Source organism: Gossypium hirsutum, chromosome D11 (assembly GCF_007990345.1).
Source record: "Gossypium hirsutum isolate 1008001.06 chromosome D11, Gossypium_hirsutum_v2.1, whole genome shotgun sequence".
NCBI classification, from domain to species: domain Eukaryota; kingdom Viridiplantae; phylum Streptophyta; class Magnoliopsida; order Malvales; family Malvaceae; genus Gossypium; species Gossypium hirsutum.
Genome location: NC_053447.1, coordinates 12,760,653 through 12,788,025, shown reverse-complemented (window position 1 = coordinate 12,788,025; position 27,373 = coordinate 12,760,653). Strand labels below are relative to the sequence as shown.

Sequence of the window (27,373 nt, the reverse complement as noted above, 5' to 3'; positions counted from 1 at the left end):
TTTGTTTGCTTTTGACATGAGTTAAGCTGCTTTTGGCTCAATTTTAGCCACATGCATGGTGCTGTTTGGTCACTCGAGCTTGTCTCAAATATTTCAAGCTCAACCATTTCTTGAGATTCAAAGGAGTATAAGTTCAACAGAGTTCCAAATTTCGACTCTCTTAAAATCCCTTTCATAAATAAAGAAATGATAATACCATAGACTAAGGTTGGGAGTCTTGTGTCATTCGTCCCTCTTTAAATTTGTAACATAATAGTAACGAAGCCTAATATTTTAATTTAAGTTCTACGTTAAGTTTAGGAACTCCAAATATCTAGGAAGTTCTGTTTAAGGTATAGGCTAAAATATAATTGTTGAAGCTCAACGCATTTGATATTGGGGGACTAATGGTTTCAACAAGTGCTTTATCTCATTTTGTATGCCCCCAATCTATTTTGCCAATGATAGATGATGATGTTTCTTTGCCTATTTCTATGATATAGCTAAGTACGCTCCTCCTGCCCACCGAGATCAACCAACCTTGACCCCACGCAGTATTATTGAGGATAGCGTTGCCCAATACACATGGACAGTTGCGAAAGTTGCGGGGGAGATAGCTTGGCCCAGTGATAAGATGGTCAACCATGTGAAAAAATGGGCCACAAGGCCTACAATAGAAAAAGATGACCCACCACCTAAACAGGGAAACTATAACTCTTTCCTTATCGCAACCAGCATTGCCCAACAAAACAGCGTCAAATAAAGAAAACGAGGGAAAAATGATAAATGATCTAAATGACGGGCTCTGCCATCACATTCATTTCGTTTTCGTCTTCAAGACAGAAATAATGAGACAGCTGGTTCTGGTAACAGGTGCTTGGACATTATTCAGCATACCCCCAAAGAACATACACAGCTATAAATTTTAACACCTAAAAACGTGTGACTGTAACCATGGTGATTTAATGATGCGTGTGAGCCATTGACAGCACGCCTGCTATAATTGCCGTACTTGGGAAAAAAGGCCATTGAAACTTAACTTGTTTGTACAATAATCTTCATCTTCCTCTTGGATCGCACAGTCAATTTCTTTGATAGAGTTAATGAAAGGGGGACAGAGAGTATAAGAAAGTTGGTATATTGTGTTCTGTTTTTTTTTTAACAGTTGGCTGGCTGTAGTCCCATTTGTAAGAAAAAGAGACAAAGAAGTAGGGTGATGATGTCCCTCAAATAGTAACCTTAACATCAAGTCTCTCCGACACCACAGAATATAAAATTTTACTCCATGTTCTTCTTTCTTTTAATTATTATTATTTTTACAGTTGGCTGTAGTCCCCATTAAGGAAAAAGAGTTATAGGCAATGGCCCTCGAATGGTAACGTAAACCTCCAGTCTTTCATTGAGAGAGACAGGCCCCCCTGCGTTTCTGTTGAAACTCTCAAATAAAATGAAACCACTATTTCGTTAATGTAAGTCAAAATACACGAGTCACTTGAACCCTTTTCAACGCATTACAAATATGTAATTTTATCAGTTTTCTCAATTTTAAAGATGCTAAGCTATCACATATATATATAAGGATTAGTTTAAGTGAACTGCAGAGAATCAGATATCTAAGCATAAGATACGAAAAAGTGAAGCAATTTTTTTTCCAAAGCTTCTTCATCGAATTCAAACCCAAGGATACCTACTGTACTGGCAATTTTATAAGCTAAGAGAGAGAGCCCATGGTATTGCTTAAACCCAGACTGACACCATCGTAAAAGATCTCTCAACCCATAACACAGTGAAAAAAAGTAGTATCAAGAACGTGTATCAAATATTTAAAAAATATTATTAATTTTAAGTAGTAATGTTAGAAAGTTGATAATTGTTTTATAAGAGTATAGTAAAATATTAAAAAAAATAAATATAATTTTTTTTAACTTGTGTATCAAATACTAACCCCATAAATAAAATTTGATTTGAAGTTGTGAATCAATATATTTTATTTAATAATTTTAAGTAATAAATATATCCTTTTATCAATTAGCAAGTGAACCCTTCATTATATATTGATTTCATTTATTCATGCGTACCCTTTTAAGAGAAGATATTATTATGTGTATATCTCATCTACTCCAACGCACCATATTAAGGATATCATATTGCAATGCTCGACATTGTTCTTTCGGACTCGTCTCCAAGGCGCCATATTTCATCTTGCCCAATTAAAATGTTTTATTTCACTTCTTCAAACATGTTTCACCAAACTTGCCTCAAAAGCTCGCATCTTTAAGACTGTTACACCGAATTTGCCTTTAAAGTGTTTTACTTTGCTTCTTTGTCCCAATTTTTTCCCAACACACTACCATCAAATCACCCCATTAGATCCTAATGAAGCACTTGTCCTCCGCAGTCACCTTAAGGTATCATTCCATTAGGGCAACACCAAAGCTCCCTCCTATCATAAGAGGCCCATTTTCAGAAGAACTCTCTAAGCTTTGAAATCATTATTTCTAGTGACCTTTTGTATTTTATAGTGCAAACAGTGATATCAAGCTATCGCATATTTTGTGTTGTAACAAAATTCTATGTTTATAGAATAACTTGTTTGACTAAAAAGAATTGTTAGAATTGTCTGAGAACTAAATAAAAAAAAGTCGCTACAAATTACAAAAGCAATTCTGGTACAAGTCATGGATTCTCATTCCCAGCGGCCATCGCTTTGCCCGTGATATATATACGTCCAGTTCACATGCATGAACAGTATTGGTGAGAAATTGTAACAATTTTGTAAATGCACTCATTTAACGCAAGTAGTATAATTATCCGCCATGTTTCTAAACTTTGCTTAAATTCTAAAAACAATGACCCTTTTTTGTAATCACTGTCACATCTCTATGATTATGTTAAAATAGGCAACGTAACAACGCTTTTGATAGCTCACTAGTGCTTGACATTGACAACAACTTTTTCCATCGTGGACACGAATATTAACCCACCCTTTTTTTACAGCTTGCAAAAGCGATCATTAGCTATGCCTGGACTTCAGGTAAAATGAAAGATTAGAAGGAAAAAGGGGGGTCAATATAAATATAATTAGAATGAAAAAAAGAAAAGAAAAGGAAAAGAGCAGGGATCTAAAAGTAAGTGCGGGAAGAATAATATAAAGGGCACTCTCTTTTTCATCAAGTCGCAATCAGAACACCAACTTCCTACGAGGTGCTGGGATGTTATTACTTTTTTCAGCCAATGCAGCGAGATCTCGGATAGTTTCACTGATTAGGTCTCTAAATATTAGGCGTTCGATGTCCAGGATCGCTTCCGACATCTGAATGGGGCAACCATCCCAACCGTTAATGGCATCCCCAGCAAGGTCCTTTCTTAAGACACCACAAATGTCCTCAAAGATGTCATCCGAGGAGTCCCTTTCCCGAATCTTTTGGAATTCGGACCAAATTTGTTGCAATGATGTCTCCCCAGTCACAACCTTCCATGGCGGTAATTGCTTCTTTCGGTTCAGAATTTCGTTGATGGTGTCAAATATCAGCTTCCTTTGGAGCCTAGACACTTTAGAGGTGTCTTTGCCCTTCACATACTGTTGCTTCTCAAGCAACAAAAAGACATCAGATTCATCATGCATGTAATTGGCTGCTCTGAGGACATCGGAAATGTAGATAAAATCACAATCATCAGACTTTGATTCAACGGATGGCATTGCAGGACTCCACATTTCATCTTCTGATTCAACAAGTTGATCTGATAATTTCAAACAAAAATGTTAAAATCTCAGTTCAGGTTGATCGAAAATTAGCGCAATCCCAAAAATCGTTATGGGGGTTTTTTTAGTTCTCGATTGATGGAGAAACAAAGTCAACATCAGTACGGAATATGACAGTAACAATGGCTTAAAACATACTGACAGAAGATAATACATCCAATACAAAAAATGAAAAAGACTAAATTCATCGTCGCTTTCACTCTATTTCCCATATGCACATAGTTTAACAATTTAACAGAGAAGTGGGACCATTTTCCTACAATTACCAAAGGCAGCATGGGATGCTCTAAAATCTTACGGCCTCCAACGGCCATCTGTCAGCCAATGTTCAGCATAGATTATTCTTTTCTCTTTGGCTTAGAGGAAAAAATGTACGGGGATTTTAAACTTTTTCTCACATCAGGTAAATTTTGTTTTGCAGAAAACGGAAGAAGTTTTCAGTCACTTTTTCTTATTATATAGCTGCAGTTCTTCATTTTACTGTTTTTGAGTGTGACCTACAATGTTGGCCACGTCCTTTAACCCATGCCCTTTTCCCTCGATCACTATCAAACTGAAGAATCCCACGTGAATTTACCGCCAAACCCATTTAGATTCCCTTTTCCGCCGGTTAATCAGCCGGAAGAGAGAACGGTTTGACTAATCATGAATTAATTAAACAAATAAAAAGGCCTTAAGGATACGACAATAAGAAAAGCTTCAGGCTATTAAGGAGACTCTGTTTGACTAATCAGAAAAGTCAGGCCTAGAGCTAAACTACAGCAGTCCATACGTCACCATAGTCAAATGCAAAATCTAGCGAATCACAATCAGTTAGTAGACTTCTTTCCTTTCTCATAAAAGATTTAGTATGTGTGCCCAAAAATATTAAAAAAAAAAACTAGCAGTAGTTTTTTCTTTTTCTCGTACCTTTGAAATCTATGCTCCGTTTCATAACAGGGGACGGAGACGATTCCTCTTTGTAGAACGAGGAATCAAGTACAGAGACCGGGCTCGGCTGCAACTCGGTCGTAGCAGCCGTCATCTCTGCAATGCTGTGAAGCAACTTATCACATCTTTCCAAAAGGGTCCCCCCATCCTTGTAGTCCTCCACCTTCGACCTCTGTAACACTCAACATGCTATAACAATAAATTACTGGTTTAAATGAAATAGGATCGTCAAGCAAAACTAAATAATCAATGTAATTTAGTTATTGCCTGATTTTTTACCTCCGTATCAGTTTGAGAAGAAGTGCTAATGCTACTCTCTGAAACAGAAGATGTTTGATCCTCCGCTGGAATAAATACCTTCTCTTCTTTATCATAAATCTCAGCCGTTGGTTTCCTATTTCTGGGTAATCTATTCGTAGTCTGTTCAAATCCGGTTCTTCTCACATTAAGCCGGGGCGACAGAACCGGAGAGACTCTTTTCTGCTCTACATTTCCATTTCCATTCCCTCTCCTATGAATTTCAACATTCAGTGGCCTTCTGTTGGGACTCCTAACGCCACACTCATTCCTACCCGGAGAAATCGAACCCTTACCTCTGCTTTGGCTCCGAACATTCCGTTCAATCTCCGGCCGATCACGTCTCGGGCTCATAGTCGGCGGTGAGTCAATATTCAAGTTCCGGCGAGGTCCAGGTCTTGATCGATAATTTGAAGGAGGCGAATCTTTGGCAATCCTTCTGGCCGTGGAAGCCGGTGATCTTCCCGGTTTGATTACGACGATTGGAGATTGTTCATGTTGATAAACCAAGTTTCTATTATTCGTTTGGTTTGGAGATTTCTTACTGTGTAAAAGGCCTTTGAGTTGCAAAGCTTCAAGGATTTGTTTGAGTGTCTCAAGATCTTTCGATGGCTCGTCTATTCCTCTGAGCTTAAGACGTTTCTCAATCTCCCCGTAGACTTTAACGGCCTGTTTTCTCTCGGGGAAGAAATCAGCTGAGTCGTAGAAGCATTTCCTTTGGTCCAAACCTCGAATTGGAGCTTTTACCAGTTCAGCTCTCGCATTTCTTAGGCCGTCTGGCCTGTTGATAATTACACGATCTTGTTTGGCTCCATTTTCCCTTACGACATTGCTTGAAACTCCTCCGTTTTGGAAATTTGGTTGTTGGCTTTGTTTTAAGTGGAAATTAACTCCGTCAATGAAACGATACTGAAACAGATCTCGACCTCTAGCTTCCGACGCGGATCTTCGGAGCTGAGCTTTTCCGTTCGGTTCGGGATTCGAATCCGGTATCGGTTCCAGTCCCATGAGCCTTGCAATTACGCTTGGTGACCGCCGTTGTTTATCGCTATCATCCACCTCATCTTCGCATTGGTTCGCAGATAATATGGAGGCATTCGTACGGATCTCTCGGGGCTTAAGGCTTCCTTTGGCGTCAACGACGGCTCTGCTATCCAGAGAGAGCCTCGGAGCTTCCTTGGAGAATTTCCATGGCGACCTCGCGCTACCTTCTTTGTACTCAAAAACGGGAAGGGGGAGAGGTGACTTGCTCTGATTACCAGTAGGCGTGAAAAGTTCCGATGCCGGAGATCGGAGCTCCGATGTAACTGGAGATTGCTTCGAACGGTCCGGTGACGCTGCTGCTCGACCTTGTGGCTGCTTCCCTAATTCTCTCGATATTGCTGGTGTCTCAACGGTCTTCACTTGCTCCGTTTTCTTTTCACTCGCCTGAAACAAGTTTAGAAAAAAGTCGATAAAACAATACGAACCAACGTAAAAAAAAAGAAGATGGAGATCAGAAAATAAAAACCAACCGGCGTTTCCACGGGAGGGAGGCGCTTAGGGGAGTAAAGGCGTTTGCCAGAAAGAAGCTGGTGACGATCAAAGATCTGAAGGAAACCAGCCATGCATCCCATTTGTTTCCCTATTTGCTTCTCAAGATTCTGCTCTGGCACTACACCCGTCATCATCTTTCCTTTCTTTTTCTTTTTAAGAAAAAAAAACTATTCACCCTAGTATTTAACTCGATAATCCTCTTCTTTCTTACAAGTTAATCTTCTGTTTAGACTTTCATCGTCGAATATCTCAGCATGATTGATTGCCTGTTTCTTTCTCCCCTTGTCTGTAGGCGAGAGAGGGTTTGAGACAGCAGCCTCTATCGCATCTCCCGCTTTTCTGGTCTTTAAAAGGGTGGTCGAAGTTAAGGAAAAGAGCAGTGTGGGTGTGGGGGCAAAGTGAATACGGACGTTACTTGCCCTTGCCCTTACCTTTTGATACAATGCCAAGTTAGTACATTATTTTTTTTATCAAGTATTTTAGGGGTTCGAGAGACTTGAGTTGCGGGAAAAGGTCGAATTGTTTTGATATATTGGCGTAAAAAGAACCGGGCCAATTATATATTTCGATTTTCATTTAAATTTTGGGAAGGCTATTGGGCGGGTTTGGAAATTATGAAGTGAGGTAAGCATCGGGAGGCAATGCTTTGCCCTGGCGTGTCATCCCTCCGTTCTCCTAATTTTCGTGCCTTTCAACCTCGACTACGCTTTCCCCTTTGCTTAATGTTACGCGTTTTATATTATACTTCAATTTATTATGGCACTGTGCCAAAATATCTTTATTTTTATAATTTTAAAATTTTAATTAAGTTATTCCCATTGACTTGAGATATTAATTTAGTAATGTATACATATGATAAACCCATTTTGTGGATTACAAATTTAATTTGAGATAAATAAAGCTAAAATTAAGTAAAAAAATATTATTTAAAAGCGGAAAAAATATGAGAAAGTTTAACTCTTGCTATTGTCTAAACACTACATGACTCGCATCAATTTCAAGAGATATATGAAAAAGAGTTTTTATCATCACCTTCATCTCGACCTAATCTAACACTTCATCTTATTCGCTTGAATTAATTTCAATAATATTCTCAACTAACATGAATCACTCTATCATTGCACATGAAATAAAGAGTTCAATGGAGGCTCATTCTCATTCAACCTCCCTCTCTAAATATCTTATCCCAACATTGAGCTAGAAATGGAGGATATAGAATCTACACTTTATTAAAAACTCAAATTTCTCATACCACCATCCTAATGATTCTCCATACCATATATGTAAATCACTTTCATTTCAACATCTCTCTACCTGAGAATCACTTGATTATATCATCAAACATTTGGCATAACTTAATTGATAATAATATATATTGATATTTTTATAGATATAAATTTACTCTCTCTTTTTTGTCAAAGTATTTACTAAATAAAGTTTTTATGTAGTTTTATTAATGAATTATTTCGTAATTGAATTAATAAATATATTATGAGCATTTATGTTTATAAAGTTAGAAAAAACTTTTCAACTATGGACAATATTTTAAAGAAAATACTTTTTTAAATATTCATTTAAATTATAATTTATATTTGGCATTGGAATGACAGCAGCTGGTTTTATTGCAATCATAAATATTGAACTTTATCTTCAACTAGAAAAAAAAATTGAAGTAAATATTAAAATATAAAGTAAATAATATTTTTTTTTAAAAAGAAGAAGAAGAAGAAGAGGAAATTTGTGTGATTAAGAAGAGGAAATTTGTGTGATTAGAACTGGCATGATAAATAGAATGGCAGTTTGTTTTACATTGCATTTCTTTATAGTTAACAGAGTTGTGTTGTACTTTCTGCAAGTACTATACCAAGGCTCACCTTAGTAATTGCTTTAATTGTTACTTTTAAAAGCAAAAAAAATGTATACATAAGTAAAATTATACTATATATTTAGTATGGAAAATGTAAAAAAAATTTACTTGCCGTCTTAAGCTTGTTCTTTAATTTGGTATTAAATTAATAATAATCGCATGCTTCATTAATATTGTAATGATCAGGTAGGGCAGTTGGACTGCATATGAATCAATTAAAAGCCGTCCAAATGGAGAGATGGATAAGGGAAAGAAGCTATTAACGTACATCACGAGCACCAACACTTGGTGTTATATAGATATACGTATGTATACACATTTGAGATGGAAGCAGTATCAGTCCAAGAAAAAGAATGGGTTTACCAATGCAGACAAAAGAGCTTATAAATACGCATATAGTAAAGTCCAGGTGCAGCCTGTGAGTAATGGAAAAATAAGTATTCAGTTAAAAGTTCAATTATTTGTATTTATTTTGAAGGGTTGTTAGTACAAAGTGATTAACTCAGAGCGGTAATGAGTAAAGTTTCGGGTTTAGATGGAAAAAATATTATATTGATGAGAGAACATTGTCCCATTTAAAGATTCGATCTTACTCGATTTCGAACTTAGTTAGAATTATATTGGGTCATAGACAATATATATATAAAATTTCGGTTTGGTGAGTGGAATAGGATAGCTGATCCATCTAGATTGATGCATATTTAGGTAAATGAGTTTCATTAATTAATTAATACTGGGTTTTACAAGTTGGTATGAATAAACAATATATTGGTGGTAACGGTAAACAATTACTTCAACAAGGAGGGACCGATAGCTGAAACGAATGACTTAAGCTTTACACTTTCCCTTGCTTGTGCTGCTAATTTATGGGTCAATGATTTTTGTGCATCTCGTCTTGGTATTGACAAATAATCTCAATGGAGGAGAGCTCGAAATGTTAAGCTTTCCAATTTTGAGGATCCTATGTAGTAGGAGTCACCTTGGCCACTACCAACTTTCTTGCTATATCAACGTAAGTGTACTGTTTGTGACTATAATAGGGAAAATTACATTCTTGACTCGTAACCTCCGGTGTTTCTTTCTTGCCTAAACAGACTCACTTTTGTGAAGGCACATTTTTTGTGGTATGGCGCAAACTGGCATGTGGACCTAAATTATGAAGATAATGTGGGGTTTCCAAAACTTACAAGAGGGTCAAGCTGAAGCCTTACCACCATGTGACTTGTCTCTACACTAAGTAATGAAATTGCAAAAGCCCTTTTTCTGGGTTGCTTTGCTCCATGTGAGAGGAGCCTATTCCTCTTTGTACTTACCTCTAAACTCCAAGCCATATGTATGTACACATGTACATAGGTACTATCCATTATATAATGGAGCTAATATCTCTTTCATGTGTCTTGTCTTTGATCGGAATCTGATACTAATTATTATGTATAAAAGAACTGAAACAAAGCATGCTCAACCTTTATATTTTACCTTTTATCTAACCTTCTTTTTTCATGTAACCCACATGCATTTCAGATCTGCAGAAACTCTTTATTTAAGCTTTAGCTTTTCATAATTACAATCTCAGACCACTAACTGCAATAGTAAAAAAAGAAGAGAGAAAATCCCAGTAAAAGTGATTAGAAATAGTAAAATAGGCAAAACAGCACAGTTTCCAATTTGAAAAACTCAAAAGCCCCATGTTCGTTCACCGACCCTCCTCTTCTATATGCATTCCCAAGTTTTCGAATTTGTTTAAACTATATTTCACATTCCCCTATTGCTTCTTATAAGCTAATAAATTCCATAGGGTCAGTGGTTAAGAAAGCCAGACCACTTTGTCATCAAAAGCTAATCCATGGATTTTTGCCCTTCATCTACATATCACTGCTACGACCTAAAGGAATGCTGGCAGTATCTGCATCCTTTATTACAGTACTGCAGTAAGTTGCTCATATGATCACATCTTTGAACCGGAAAAAGTTTATAACTTATGTTACTCCAGTTTTTTAATCGAGTAAGTACCAATTGAATTAACAAAAAAAACCCTTCCAATACATAAAAGTCTCTATCTTGGATACATCATACATACAATGGAGTAAGGGTTGAATTAACAAAAAAACCCACTTGGTAAATAGAGCAGATATAATTGAGATGAAAATGAAGTTTACTTGGACAAATAAAATTAGTATGAAATTTCAAAGATAAAGAGTACCCCAGTGGGATAGCTAAGAGGAATATTCAAAGCTGTCAGGGGAAAATGTGTCTCTATTTATTTATTAGTTTGTTATTTATTCTGTGAAATGCCTCCCATATGCTCAGAAAAGGCATAGCGGTGTTGTATTTTAAACTAAAAAATTGTGGATTGGGGCTAAATGGATTTAGGGAATGCTGAATCAATCATGGAGAGATAGGGCTTCTGATTCCTCCATGGGGTTTTGTAGTTGGACCACTTTTTAACTTTGAAGACAGCAAAATGCTGTGCCCATCCCACATGTACATTACTTTTTTTATATACACATACATTTATTTATATGTAGCACATTTGGCCTTCAAACTTTGCTGTTTTCTATTTCTATTTCCGGAATTTTCCCTGATATCTTATACAGTTTCATTCTTCAAAACTTTGCATAATCAATTTCTTTTGTCTAAAGTATGACTTGAACATTTTCCTAATAAGGTTGGATGATATGGAAGGTTTCCTTTTTGTTTTCTTCTATCAAGTGAACACTAGGTAAGGTCTTGTTCATGTTAAAATGCTTTTGTGTTTAGTATATATTTTTGCTTCAAAATGAAGATTTCCTGCCGTTCGTAAAGCAATTAGAGAACATCGTCTCAATAAAATAATTATTTTAAAGAAGTAATTCCTCACTTGGATGCCAAGATGAGCAAGAGTCATCCATCCCCAACAACAGTCAAAGTCTCGCAATTATCAAATCAGATAGCCACGTTGTCTTCTTATAACAAGCACATGACTAATCATCATTGCCTTCAAAATCAATATGGGTTCTGAAATTGCAGCAAAATTTTACTTCACAAACCAACATGCACATGCCTTTTAACGTCTACATTCGCCTTTCATCTCAACTGATGAATTTCTCAAATCCCCAATTCAAGTCGATTTATATGTGTAGTTTTAATTATTTATTTCCCACCAAACTAGTAATTAAAATGCGATGTTATGTTTGGATTCAAAAGCAAAAACAATTTTAAAGAGCAACCTATTATCTAAATAAAGATTCTATTTAACTTGGTTATTACAATGTAAAATAAAATGAACTACACTGTAGGTCATCTTAAAATAGCATCATTCTTATTTTGGTCACTTTAATTTTTTGTTGTTAATTTAGCCATTCTAATTAAGATAATTGTTCGAATTGATCACTGACATTAAAAATTTCGTTAATCTATTAACGGTTGATGTGACTTTTTTTATTTTTGGTTAAAGTTAAAGACCCCTTTATAATTAATTTTTTTTTGTCTATTTATAACATTGAGATTTCAATGTTGACATTATCAATATTTGAATCCTCTTTAAGAAGAGAGAATCCAATGATCGTGACGACGAGCCATGACCATGAGTCCACCTTTTAGCATAACATTGCCGGCCATCCTACCATCACCAACTACCATCATGTTGTAAATGAATCAAAAAAAAGAAGTCTTAATTTTAGTTGAAAGTAATTAGTAATTCATTGATTGATTAATAGAATTTTGAACCATCGTAACAAATTCTAACCACTGTCTTTATTAAAATGGTTAAAATAACTAATGGGTATAAATTAAAAAAAGAAGAGGCAAGAGACGGGGTTGGGTTCATTCTCCTCATAGAGTAGATTAGGAATAATAATATTTTATGAAATAAATTAAAACAAGTCGTGTCATGTGCCTAAAACAACACAAATAGATGCTTCACGTAACGGTCTTTTAGGTTATCTGGGGTTAAATAATTTTGTTTCCACTTCGCTTGGAAATTAGCGTAGCTCAGTTGCCCAGAAAAAAAGGTTCCCCCACTTTCACATGCTTTCCTCTCTCAAAACTGCAATCTGAAAGAATTCATTGAATTGAGCTCATTATTATTATTATTTAACGCTGATGTTGTTACCTCTAAATACTAACATAATCCCTATTCTTTTGAAAATTCTATTTTATCACATAAAGCTCCTTCATTTCAATTATTTTAAAGAAATCAAAATCGACTCTGTACGTAAAGTTAATTATTTTATATAAAAAATTGGGGGGTAGGGTTTAGGTAAATTAGATGTAATAAAATAGTGTAGTCTCCGGTTTTGTGGAATAAATCGGAGAATTAAATTGTCTTAGGCTCAGCAGTCAGCACAGCAGCCTATGAATAATTAGTATTCAACTTCCTCATTCATTAACAATATTTTATTATTTTAGTACGATTTATGAACCCACCCAACTATACTTCTAAATTGCTCATCCACTTTTTCAGTTCCATTTTAATAAATCTCCCGCTTTTTTCTTTTTTCTTTTTACTTACATAATTAAGGACAAATAACACCTCACTATCTTTTTCATTATCTCTCTTCATTGATTTACATATCTAAATCATTCATTGATTTACATATCTAAATCATTGTCAACTTACATATTACAGATATGTTATTTTTAAATCACGATTAGGGATGACAACAAAACTTGAATACGAAAAGTTTTTATTTGATCCGATCTAATTTGTTAGGGTTGAAATCATTTTTAAAAAAATTGGGTTTTTAAATCCCAACTAGGGATGGCAAGAAAAATTGAATATGAACGGTTTTGACCCGCTCCCCATCTGTTAAGATTGGATTTTTTCTTGAAAAATCATGTGATATTTCGAAAAATTACTACAGTAAGAAAGTAAGATATTATCCTCGATATTGTAAAATAATGAAATAAAATGAAAAAAAAATTGAGTTATGTCAACATTGGGAAGTATATTATGATATATTAATTCAAGAAATGACTAAATCGCAAAAATGAGAAATTCTTTGTGGCCCAAGAGTAAATACTCAAAATTTGAGGGGTTAAAGTGTAAATATAAAAAAATTTGAAGGACCAATAGTACAAATATTTTAAGGGTAGAATGATCTAGAAACTAAGGAAAATGGATGAATTAGGACCAAATTAAATAAGTGAAAAAAGTGTGAGGGGTTAAATCAAATTTTACCAAAATAAGTGTTGAGTCAATGGAGGAATTTTGAAGAATCACGAGGGGCAAAATTGTCATTTAGCAAGGAAGATAATTTTGAAGAGTAATGATGATGTTGGTGATATTTTAGATTAATTAAATAAATAAATATTAGTTTATTAATATTTTGATTTGATTTTTAAATATATTTTATTATTATTTTATTTAGTATCTAAGGAAAGAAAGATGAAAAATTCTCTTCATCTTTCCATGCTACCAACGTGAAAAGAGAAAAGAAAGAAATAAATTTTTTTCTTTACAATTTGATCCTTTCACAAAAAATCCACCATTTTCACCAAGAATTTCAAGAAATTTTCATAATTACCAAGAAAAAAAAGTGATAAGGAGACTATGGAGAACAAGAAAATCATCTTGGATTCAAGAAAATAGAAGTTGGAGGAGAGAGAAAATCAAGTTAAAGATTGAAATCAATAGGACAAAATCAATATTCTGTAGATACTCGTGAAAAAGGAAAAATAGCGGAATACCCCCTGAACTCCTGCAATTATTACAATTCAATTCAGGTAAGTTCGTATGGTTAAACTTTCATGTTTATTTATTAAAATGATGAATGGTATTATGTATTTATTCATATCTATTGTTGAAAATAAAATTATTGTTAAATTATGAAATTGAATTGAATGCTCAAAATTAGGGGAACGCGGGATTGAGTACAATTGTTCTATGGAAAAGGATGAATTGACAGTATATGCAATGGATGAATTGACAGCAAATGTACCCAAGTAAACCGAGGTTCAACATTTGTTGCGAACTTTCGTGTTTACTTTTCGTTTAGCTCTCACGAGCTTCTGTTAACTCATATGAGTTTCCGTTCAACCCTTATAGGTTTCCGTTTAGCTCTCACGAGCTTCTGTTAACTCATATGAGTTTCCATTCAACCCTTATACGTTTCCGTTTAGCTCTCATGAGCTTCTGCTCAACCTTCGGGCTTTTAAAAATAATGTACTCATATCCATAAGTCATTCTCCGAATGGTAAGTTATCGAGAGTTGTCTTGGATGATATATGTAAATGAAGAAACAGTAAAAGATGATATGTATCATGAAATGTATATATATATCAATATATTGATATGTTGATACATGAAAATAATGTAAGTTAATACGAGTAATAAATTCAAGTGTGACATGTTAAGATAAGAAGGTTATTGATGTTGAAATTATATTAAATATGTTCAAGTAAGCCAACAAGTGTTGTTGGTTGACGCTTAGGCAAGTGCCAAATTTTTGGTTGAATGGTAATATATTTAATTACAAGATGCATTGAAATGGTAAGTGCTCAAATGAAAATATACCTGTGCTCATGAAAGAGTGGTAAGGTTTAAGTTATGCAATTTTTTTATGAAATGAGTTATCATGCAATTAACTCGAAAGAGGTCTATGTTTAAATGTACTAGCTTGTAGCTATGGTTGAATGATATGCTTATAACTGGTGTGTTATGCATATGGAATGAGTGTGAAAAGTAAAGAAACGCGGATGAGAATAAAGAAATTTTGGAAGAGTTAAAGTTGTTTAAAATCCTACTATGCTAGGAATTATATGTATAAGTGATACTGTAGATTTATTCGCTTAGTGAGTTGTTAAATATAACTTCATGAGTATTGTGGAATCAATATTGGATTATTCTTGATATGTATAAATTTCATATTTGAAAAGAAATGTTATGATTAAAGTTTATACAAGCCTATTGAGCATTCATTGCTTATGTATTTGTTTTCCTTTACTTCTCAGATTATCGGACTCTGGATTGGGTTGGAAGCTTGTCGGAGTTGTATCACACTATCCATCGGTTCTATCGGTACTTTCGAATGTTTTGATTTTGGTTATAATGGCATGCATAGGTATTTTATTTAATGATGGTCTATATGTAATTTGTTAAGTTTAGCCACTTATTTTGGCTTATTTTGGATGTTTAATTATGGCTTGTTAATATGTGTAATGTTGATTGTAAATTGACATAGAATTGGGTGAGAAATATGGCTTGTAAAATCACCTATTTTCATCCACACGGGTAGAGACACGGGAGTGTGTCTCAACCGTGTGACACACGGCTAGGTGACACGGCCGTATGTTCCCTTATCTTAAATTTGCACAAAACAGAATGCTTATACAGTCTAGCACACAGGCGTGTGACCCAAGTTAGTATACTCACACAGGCTGAAACACGGTCGTGTGTCCCTATTTCGAATGCCCACACGGCCTGAGACACAAGCGTGTCCCCAAACCGTGGAGACACACAACCTAGCCATACAGTTGTGTTACCCTTGCAGTGTTAAAAATTTTAAATATTTTCAAATTTTTTTTTGAGTTTTTGAGTTAGTCCCTATTTGTTTCTAATGCGTAAATTTAAGCCTCGAGGGTTCGTTTAAAGGACAATATGTATGGTTTTGATTTGTTTCTAATATGAATGTTAGATGAAATGAAATGTTTGATAATTAATTTGTAAACTCCGATAATACTTCGTATCCCTGTTCCCGCGACGGATTCGGGTTAGGGGTGTTACAAATCAAGTTTGGGATGAGTCAGTTGAATTTTAAAAAAATAGTCAGGTCAGGATTGAATTTGAGGTAAATTCACTCGTCCCGAGATATTTACAAAAATGCCACTAATATATATTAAAATTCTGCTTTTAATAAATAAATTACATAAATATACATTAAGTTTAAAGTATTAAACTTAAAAAATCATCTTATTTACTTCAAAATAAAAATAAAATAATAAAATAAAATTCGGATAGGGTAGGAATAAATCTCCCATTAAATTTTAGGCTCTGGATGAATTTTTTCTTTTTAAGAGTGAGAATCAACTGGAAACAAATTTATCAAGATTTGCGTAGAAGTTCGGGGGCAAAATTCCGACCCGTCCTACCCGTTGCTATCCCTACTCAAGACGTAAATTTTGTAGTCATCTAGTGCTTCTAGGTTAAGAGTTTGTTAACTCGGACTTAGGATGCGATTTTTTTTTGGTACCAATTAGTTAATTATTACAGTTTTTCCCTGATTTTGATTTACTTGTTTAATTAGGGTGAATGCTTTGTTTCGTAGGCAGGCCGAAGTAATTGAAAAGCCCACTGAGAACGAACAAAATCAATACATTAGCATGGACCGGGATTGGAATATGGGAGGAGTGGAAATGGATAACAACGAACGATCTTTAGAATTTATAAATGGCTAAATTTTATCATAAGTCCCTATCTTTTTTATAATTTTAAAATTTAGTTTTGCTTTTTAAATTCAGGTCTAACTATTAACACAATTACAATTATTTTTTGAAATACAGGTTCATCATGACAATTTCGTAGTTACATCACTACCAAATAGATATCATCTTTTATTTGAAAATATCACATCAACAATTTAAAAAAAATAATAGTGTTTGGACTTTGACATAAATTTTAAAAGGGTAAATCTTCAAATTAGGGCATAAGAGCTTAACCTTTAAAATTTATCAAATAAGGGCTTGACCTTACAAAAGTTCTCACATAAAGACTTTTCACGCACTTCGAAAAAAAAACTAAGTAAATGTTGATGTTGTAATAGGCCATTTTAGCCCGGACCCAAATAAATAAACCTCAAAAAATAATAAATACAATAAGAGCATGTTTGGTTGGGTGTATTGGATTAGCCAATACACCCCTAATCTGTGGCCCCACTAATTACCCTGTTTGGTTGATTGTATTGCCCTAATACGGGCCTATTACGCAGCGCACCGATTCCCCATTTTTCCTTATCCAGCGCCGATTTGTAATCCCTTCCAAAAGAAAGGATTACCTAATCGGTCCTCTTTTACCCTCCAACCCGTTGCAGCATCTTCTTCTTTTTTTCATTTTTCTTCCCATTTTCCTTCCAACCTTCTCCCTCCTTTTCATGTTTCTATCCTGACCAACCCTTTAACAAACCCTAACAACCTTCAACAAGGCCTTCAATTACGAATCGTATGAGGTAACAGAGTAACAGAGAGTAGCAGCAATGGTTCCTAAGTACGCTTTTCCCTTCTTCTATTCCTTTGATTTCAATTAAATTTCTTTATATATACCATGAATTTAATGATCTTTTCTTGAAATATTGTTTCTTTATTTTTGTTTTTTTGGGGAAAAAATGGATTTGCCTTTCATTTCATTCCATTTCGGCCTGAAATCTGAAAATATGATTAATTTTTTGGTTTTTTAGGTTATATTTACATGTAATTTAAATGTTAACCAGTTTTGTGTTTAAATTTCGTCTTTGAAATGTTACACTTTCAATCGATCAACTGTACATAGGATTTGATTAATGAAGCTAATAGTTGTGAATTAACGAAAGGGAAAGGTTTTAATGCCTGCTGTAATTTGATTGATTGGAACACTATATGGTGTTTAAGGCAATCGATTATTTTCATTGTTAAAATATACCTCTGTTTGTCTGTTTTAGCTCATTGGATAGTAGCTCTATAAATAATTATTTTTGTTTTGTCGGTTATGTTGCTGCTGATGAATGTTGGATATGGGTTCGAGTTTTCTCATTTAAGTTTTACATAAATTTGGAGGTAATGTTAATTGGACTCAGGTGTTTTTGTAAGATATGTGTATGTATGCTTCATAAGTGTGTTCTTTTATGTATTTGGGAATCTTTGGAATATATTAATGTCATATCCATGCCCAAGAATCTGTTGAACATTGCTTGAAATACAAGTTTCTGATACGGTTATTTTTGGAAAAATGAAGAGTACGAGAGCACCTTACAAGTTGGAAATGGGAAATTAACTGTGTTTGAAGATGGGAAAAAGTTGATAATTTTGCCCGTGTTTTTGCTGCATCATTTAATGATATTTTCAGTCTAAAACATCTGAATATGTTTAAGAATGTGTGTGCGCTGTTCTCAGATCTTGAGTTGTAATTTGTGTTTTTACTTGCTCTTTGTGTTGCTGATTTGCTTATTTGCGAATAGTCGTCCTAATGCAATGTTATGTCTTTTCTTTTGGATTTGGCTTATGTTTGAAGGAATTGCACATATTTTTACTACATGTTACAACATTTTAATTCTAGAATATCTGATTATGATATCATTTGTTAAGAATGTGTATATTCTTTTAGTTTCAATCTGTATTTTCCTTGTTCATTGAGTTGCTTATTTACTTATTATGATCCTTATTTTGCGATTTTGGCTCTCACCGGCCTCTGTACTATAATTGATTTATGCCTTAACTATGATTTGACTTCCTGGGTTAAATGAATGTTTTCTGGGTTATGATTTACAGCCTAAGCAGATTCATGAGATCAAGGACTTCCTTCTGACTGCCAGAAGGAAAGATGCATGCTCTGTAAAGATCAAGAAGAGCAAAGATTTTGTCAAGTTCAAGGCCCGCTGCTCCAAGTACTTGTACACACTTTGCGTGTCGGATGCTGAGAAGGCTGACAAGTTGAAGCAGTCCCTTCCTCGAGGTACATCTATATAAATGATACAATAATCATTTTTCTTGTTTCGGTTCAACTAGCATCCTTATTTCAAATCAACAAATATATTATATAGAATTGTAGGTCCATAACAGGAACAAACCATTGTTCTCGTTGCTGCTGTACTAACAGAATTACAATCTGTCTTACTGTTCTTTCTTACCATGTAAATTACATCTCAAAGTTTCTTGGTCTTTGCTATGATGGTGGAGCCTTGTTTTTCTTATTTTGTTTCAACCAGCATCCTTTTTGAAATTGAGAAACATGCTATAGAATCATAAACCCATAGCAGAAATGAATCATTGTTTCCCACTGTTATCATACTGGTATCAATACAATCAACCCTTATCATTATACTTATTGGATGTTATTACAACTTACTGCACTAATTCTGAATAGATGTGTATTCTAATTTCAGTGAGATGAAGTGAGTCTTGACATGTATCCAAATGTTTCTATTTATGTATTCAAATGTTCAAACAGAAATATACACAAATGGATAAAATTCTTGGGCCATGTAGTAGAAGATTCTTTTAGAGTTGGGTCATACATAATGTCATCAAATTTTCACTGCATGGGAACCTATGTGCTAAAATTGGCCTTACCATATTTGCAGGAGCAAAACGTCTAGTTCCTGTGGGTCTTGGAGATGATGATCAATGCATTGAAGATGACTTTACTGCCTGGTAAAAAGAACATCACCTCTGTTCGAATAAAAAGCTTTTTCATTCTTTTACATTTACCCTTTATTGAACCATGTTGCTCTTCTAGACGTGAATCAGTGTGGCCCGAGTTAGATCAGCTTCTGCGTGATGACGATGATGCAACAACTGTTTCTACCCCATACACTGCTGCTGTTTTGGAATACCGTGTTGTATTTTATGATCCTGCAAATGCACCTGTCAAGGATAAGAACTGGAACAATGCAAATGGCCACACTGTTTATGATGCTCAACATCCATGCAGGTATACAGGAATAGTTTTTTCAGATATCCTGGTGGCCATTTTTTTAGTATTCTTCTTTGATGAAATCTAACTTGGTTTTTTGTTTCTAACTTGAAGGTCTAATGTGGCTGTGAGGAAGGAGCTTCATACTCCTGCATCTGATCGTTCTTGCATCCATCTTGAATTTGATATTACTGGCACTGGACTATCGTAAGTTACTACTTTCCTAAATATTCTGTTCTGTATTGCTAAGTTTTTTTTCTCTTTTTCCAATTATGATGACCTCCTCTCCTCTCTTATCCTCATATTAAAACTAGATGCTACATAATAGAGAACTTCACCAGCTCATACTTGTCTTCCTTTTCAGATATGAAACAGGTGATCATGTTGGCGTTTACTGCGAGAATCTAGACGAAGTTGTAGAGGAAGCATTGAGATTGTTGGGGCTATGCCCAGACACCTATTTCTCTGTTCATACCGATAAAGAGGATGGCACTTCGCTTTGTTGCAGCATTGCCAGTAAATTTGATGTTAGATCTAAAAGTTTTTAAATGCATGTTTATATATTTTGGAATTATGTTGCCACTGGAATCTTGTTTTTCTCCTATTGCCTATTGGGAACTGAGGCTTGTAATAGGGGTTGACTTGTTTGTTTATGAGGATGACTGGATCAAATGCTATATTTGGAAGTTGTTTTGCTGCTCAGGATGGCTTTTATTTTGCTGATAAATGGAGAAATCAGTTGAAGTATTTGAAGGATATAAGAAAAGAGCTTTACATTACTACTTGTTCAATATCATTAATATAGCATTTGGAAAAGCTTGCACGAAAACTAATTCGCAACCTTGATTTCAAAGTAATGTTGTATTTTATCACACTAAATTTATCTTTATTCCTTCTAAATATATGAATTATTTATATGTTAATTTATCTTATATATTATTTACTATTATTTTATTTATAATATTTTAATTGTATACTATAAATTATTAGCATTTTAATCGTATACTATAAATTCGTCATTACTATATTTATCTCTATGCTATTAATTAGTCACGAAATATTAATTATACATCATATATTATTAAGGTTATAGTTACACGAGAGTTCATTGATTTTTGCTAGGTAAATACACATTCAAACTTTAGATTAAATTATATATTTTATTAAATTATATTTAATAATAATTATTTTAAATTATATTTTATAGTATTATATATTATGATTTTATTAAATTCATATAAGAATATTTAATATTAAGAATTTTATTAAATTATATATTTTTATTAAATTATATTTAATAATAATTATTTTAAATTATATTATATAGTATTATATATTATGATTTTATTAAATTCATATAAGAATATTTAATATTAAGAATTTTATTAAATTATATATTTTATTAAATTATATTTAATAATTATGTTAAATTATATTTTATAGTATTATATATTATTATTTTAGAAAATTCATATAAGAATATTTAATATTAAGAATTTTATTAAATTATATATTTTTATTAAATTATATTTAATAATAATTATGTTAAAATATATTTTATAGTATCATATATTATTATTTTAGTAAATTCAGATAAAATATTGATTATTAAGAATTTTATTAAATTATATATTTTAATTAAAATATATTTAATAATAATTATGTTTAAATATGATTAAATTATTTATTATTGATAATAATAATCTTATTAAAATTTAAATAACAATAACAATAATCATTTACCAAAATAAATTTATGCTAAGGGTATTCTAGTCATTTTAGTTTTTTCCATTATGCTATTACACCTCTATTCCATTCAACCAAACACAAGATTACTATTACGCCTATATTCCATTATATTCAACCAAACAGTTGATTTGCTATTACACCTCTATTCCATTACACCTCTAATCCAATACACCTCTAATCCAATACAGCAAACCAAACGTGCCCTAAACAGTCCATTTTTACAAATAACCCAAATCCAAATGACCCAATACCATTCGGCCCAATAGCACTAGCCCAAATTAGCCAAACATAGAAACCCTAAGTGGTTAGCAGCAAACCGGCGCCGTATGCCCCACGTCGCAGCAACCGCCCACGTTCAGTAGCCTCTGCGCATGTCTTCTCGCTAGTGGTACCTGCAACAAGCCACGAACAGCAGGGAGGGCAATAGGATAATAGGAAAATATGGTTTGTTTTTTTCTGGGGGGATCGCATATAAAAACGGATCCATTTTCAAGATTTTTTTTTGGAGGGCAGATTGAAACAAAAAAGAGAAAAAGAAATCAAGTGTAAACCGAAGTACAAAAGGGAATAAAAATATAGCAGTTTGATTTTGAAGGTGATTTTCTTCATTTTTTTTATCGCTTTCTTGGTTATTTATTTGTTTTTTGTTTTTCTGGGTGCGCAAAACAAAAGTAAAGAGGAAGAGAAGAGGTTCTTACCAGTGCTGGCGCGCCGTCGATGCCCTTACTATACTTCGTCTGAATCGAAGATTGAAAGGGGGAATTTAGGCGTGAAGAGCAGGGGAGAGGATGAATGCGGCTGCTGTTGTTACAAATGGAGTAGGGATTTTATGGGTTTTAGGCATTCTTGGGTTATTTACGTTTTTAATCCTTTCATGTTTTCCATCATTTCAAAACTATTGTTTTTTTGTTTTCAAATTTTTCCATGACATATTAAATCTGTTTTATTTTAATCCAATGCTGTACAGCGTTTTGGAAGGGCGGGATTAATTTCCCTTTTGGCCCTTCATGTTATGCGCATTTTGCAAATTTGTCCTTTGTTTTAATTTGTTTTCGTTTTTTTTTTTTAATTTTGTTTTGATTTTAACTTTATCCTTTGTATTTGTTTTACTAATTAAGTTTAATATTAGTTTGTTATTATAATAATTATTATTACTGTTGTTATTACTAGTAGTATTAGTATTATTATTATAGTATTTGTATATATATTTACCCTTTTTTTTTGTATACAATATTTTATTCTATACGTTATTTATTTCAAGTTTATTTTAAAATATAATATAATACTATTTTATATATGTATATATATAATTTATATTAAATTATGTTCACTTTATATAAATATTATTGATTTCATATTATAATAATCATTAACTGTAAGTTTTCTTTTATATATATACATATTATAAAAAATTATTTTCATTTATATAGTTTATATTAAGTTATTTTCATTATATATACATACATTTTTTTTTGTTTGTTTTGTGTTTTATAATTTTAAAATGTATATATACATTTTATAATACATATACACATGCGCATATATTTTCATATTTTATAGTTCTAAATACATGCATACATTCTTATAATACGTATATGCGTACACTTCTTTTTTTTATTTGTTTTAAATTATTATAAATATTTTTTATATATATTTCATTTTTTTATATACATATTATACATATATATACATATTTTAATATATGCATATACATATTTTCAAATTTTACTTATATATATCATACTTATATATATACATTTATTTTGTAAATACATATACATATATAATTCATATTAAAGTATTTGTTTCATGTTGTATATTAACATTCTATCACGTTTTTAAGGAAAATATATTTGGTTTCTTCAAAGCATTAAAACCTTTTTTTTTTTTGTTTTTTGTTCAAAGGCTTTTAATATAATGCAATATTCAATATTTAGGATCTTCGAGAGGATTGAGCCCTAACGTATTGAGTTTCAATTTTCCTAGTTGAACCTAAATAATCAAGAATATTCTTTTTTTAAAACACATAAACAAAAAATCATTTTTGGGAATTCAACATGTTATGTCCTAGCGCATTGGGTATGACATATTGCTTTCTCGAGATGAAGATTTTCCTAAAAAAGGCAATATTCAATGTTTGGGATTCTGAGAAATTGTACTCTAACGTATTGGGTCTCGATTTCTTCGTCTGACTTAAACAATTGAATATCCTTTTAAATTTTATCGCTTGAGTTTTTTGGACAAGCTCATTCTTGAGGATATGAAATATCATGCCCTAACGCATTGGGTGTGACATTTTCTTTTCTCTGAATGAGAGGGTTTTAACATGTAATTTGATTTAAACAAGTTTTTAAATACAAGAATCGCATTTTAAAATTTTTTTAAATTTTTGACACTAAGACATTAAACAATCAATTCGGTACCAATTTTGGGCATTACGAGGGTGCTAACCCTTCCTCGTGCGTAACCGACTCCCGAACCTGTTTTTTCAAATTTCGCAGACCAAAATCGTTTTCAATGTAAGCTGATCACACCTCAATAAAGGATCGGTGACGACTCCAATTTTCATTTTTCAAAGTCGGCAACTAAACTTTTTGTTTTATCAAAAAAATAGTTTCGACAGCTTGGCAACTCCGCTGGGGACCTATTAGAGAGTCAAGCTGTAAAATTGATTGTTTTCTATATTATTGTCAAAAATTGAAAATTTGATTTAAAAAATTACGATCCTCTCATTGCATTTATTTGTGGTATGATTATTGTAAATTAAGTTTTATAACTTCACATCATATTACATAAAGACTGTTTAGTCTTACCCTTCTAAGTGGGAGTGAGAAGCTAGTCCTTCGTGAGATTTTCACCTCCGTATAGGATAGTGGATCGCTTTCGGGATACATCTGTACATATGCCTCCATGAGATCTACATCTCCATATAGTCATAGGGAAATGTATTCCCCTGAACCGAACTTGGTCCATATGAGCCTATAATGGGTGAGGATCGAGGAATCTACTGGTTCAGGTACCTGTGCTCTAGAAGCCAAACCACATAAAGTGAACCTTAGGAACTCACCCTAGGTTAAATTACTCCTAACCTTAGTAGATACCTAATTAGGAGTTTTTACTATTTCTTGGTTGTATTGTATTTAATTGATACTGACTTTTTGTGTTTTACTCTGATTGCATGGTATTACAATTACATGGCATTTCATTATAAAAAGGCGTTGGTTCGTATTCAGTTGCTAGATAGAAAGCTTATCATGGAAAAAGGGTTTCTTGATAGAGTGGAGGATAAGGTGACTGTTCAAACTTGGGTTGAGATGACACAGCGCGAAAAAGGTCATAGTTTGGCCGAAGGATACGTACCAGAATTATAGGACTTCACCCATGTTAGCGTAACCCAGAACAACTTGCAGGAGTCGAAGGAGATTTGGAATCAGTGAAATAATGAGGTTAGACAGTTATTCTATTTAAATTATGGGGATTTGCCTTATTTACTTGATATGAAGATAGACAAGCGTCTGTTTCGAGCTCTTGCCCAGTTTTAGAACCCGGCCTACAGTTGCTTCACATTTGGGAATGTTGATTTGGTGCCTACAATAGAAGAATACATGGCTTTACTTCAGTGTTCGAAGATTCTAGTGGACAAAGTCTACTCGAAACCTGTAAATGCACCAACTTTTTTGAAGAGGTTGATGAATATAACAGGGATGAGTGAGCAGTGGGTTACAACTCGGATCAAGCAAAAGGGGGATAGCAAGTGCATTCCTCGGAAAAATTTGAAGGACCTCATTTTAGCGCACCCAGATGCGAGGAAGAAGGTAGATGTATTTGCTTTAAGTATATATGATTTGGTTGTGTTCCCTAAGGCTTTGGGACATGTTGACGAGGCGGTCACTGACTTATTTGGTCGACTTGATAAGAGAGTTACACCAGTCCCAGCACTTTTGGCAGAAACCTTCAGGTCACTGAGTGCATGCCGGAGAGTGGGGGAGGGTAGATTCATTGGATGTGCGCAGCTCTTACTTGCATGGTTCCACAGTCACTTTTGGAAGGTTGATAAAGTTTCATATTGGGTCTTCTCTGAAAGTTATTCACCATTGAAGGAGATAGTGGCTACACCAAGGAGGGATGATGTAACAGCCCGATTTTGGGCCTAGTCGGAATAGTGGTTTCGGGACCACAAATCCGACGAGGGAAAATATGGTTATTATTATATTTTTATGGTCTACAATTTCACGGAAAATTTTCGTAAAATTTTCGTTTGAAAATTTCGACGTTTGGGCACTCAATTTAGTCAAAATGACTAAATTGTAAATAGTGCAAAAGTTGAGTTCTACATCTTAGAGGCGTCTAATTGTTATGAAATTTTAAATTGGAGGTCTTTATGTGGTAATTAGACCATTAGTTAGTTGATGGAAAAAAATAGACATAAGAAATGGGTGAAATAGATTTTTTTTAAATGGGGCATTTTAGTCATTTGGTTATTAAATAGAATTAAATGGGAAAAAGATGGCAAAATATGCTCATCTTCTTCATGGTGAACGAAATCAGCAAGGGGGAAGCCATATTTAGGGTTTTTAAGCTTTCAAGCTCCATAGTAAGTGATTCCAAGCCCCGTTTTTAATGTTCTTTACGTTTTTGGAATCCCGGTAACTTGGTTTAGCTTATTCTACCATTAATTCGTGTTAGGGTTCATATTTGGAAAAATACCCATAGGTGAAATGTGTTTATTTTGCTGTTTTATGGTGGAATATGAAGCTAGAGATTATGTTAAACAACTTTTGCTAAGCAATTTTAAGCGAAAACGGGTAAATAGACATAATCGGTAAAAATAATTAATATTCAAAAGTATGTGTTAGAGTGGGAATTTGATGTGGCCATAGAAGGGAAAAATGTTCAGCATGTTATAAAACTTAAGAATAAGTGATGAAGTTTAATTTCCGAGCTTGGGAACAAAAATGTAATTATGCAAAAGTTTGGGGGCAAAATTGTAATTTTTCAAAAAGTTGAGTGGTGGATTATTTTAATAAATGTGGACTTTAAACGAGTTAAATTTGCTATTATAGATAAAGAAAGACGTGAAGAGTATATCAAACGAGGAAAAGAAAAGATAGTGGAGTAAAGTGCAAAATTACGATATTTTGCACCGAGGTAAGTAAACACGTGACTTAATGTATTATTTTGACATTATTTGATATATGTTGAGATTTATTTGGAATTAAAATAAATGTTTGGCCATATCCTAAAATGTTGTTAAATCGGGAAATGTGGTAAAGGGTTGCAATTTATGGTTTATGGGTTGAACACTCGGAATAAGCCGGAGTATGTTGTATATAAAGGGGTTGCTGTGTGCTGATTCCCCGATTCATTGGTGGTGCTATGTGCGTGATCCACCATATCTTTGAAATGTGAAAAGGGGTTGCTATGTGCTGATTCCCCGAGGGGTTGCTAAGTGCTGATTCCCCGGTTCATTGGTGGTGCTAAGTGCGATATCCACCGTATCTTTGAAATGTGAAAGGGGGTTGCTATGTGCTGATTCCCCCGAGGGGTTGCTAAGTGCTGATTCCCCGGTTCATTGGTGGTGCTAAGTGCGATATCCACCGTATCTTTGAAATGAAAAGGGGGTTGCTATGTGCTGATTCCCCCGAGGGGTTGCTAAGTACTGATTCCCCGATTC

At 33.6% G+C, this 27,373-nt stretch overlaps 2 protein-coding genes and 1 long non-coding RNA gene across 3 annotated transcripts; 1 reads left to right on the top strand and 2 right to left on the bottom strand.

Moving 5' to 3' along the window:
- Positions 1-2,894: 2,894 nt before the first annotated feature.
- Positions 2,895-7,049, bottom strand: LOC107924198 (protein LONGIFOLIA 2). Its single transcript, XM_016854531.2, has 4 exons — positions 6,484-7,049; positions 4,952-6,397; positions 4,652-4,844; positions 2,895-3,720 (listed from the first exon to the last, which is right to left on the bottom strand). Exons 1-4 carry the CDS (start codon positions 6,637-6,639, stop codon positions 3,161-3,163), a joined length of 2,355 nt encoding a protein of 784 aa, XP_016710020.2. The 5' UTR covers positions 6,640-7,049; the 3' UTR covers positions 2,895-3,160.
- A 1,630-nt stretch (positions 7,050-8,679) lies between these two features.
- Positions 8,680-19,226, top strand: LOC107923339 (60S ribosomal protein L38). Its single transcript, XM_016853544.2, has 2 exons — positions 8,680-8,790; positions 18,807-19,226. Exons 1-2 carry the CDS (start codon positions 8,680-8,682, stop codon positions 19,002-19,004), a joined length of 309 nt encoding a protein of 102 aa, XP_016709033.1. The 3' UTR covers positions 19,005-19,226.
- Positions 19,227-21,782: 2,556 nt separating this feature from the next.
- On the bottom strand, positions 21,783-22,748 carry LOC121223761 (uncharacterized). The gene is made up of 2 exons (XR_005921107.1): positions 22,398-22,748; positions 21,783-22,091 (listed from the first exon to the last, which is right to left on the bottom strand). It is a non-coding gene; the product is annotated as an uncharacterized lncRNA (long non-coding RNA).
- Positions 22,749-27,373: the final 4,625 nt, after the last annotated feature.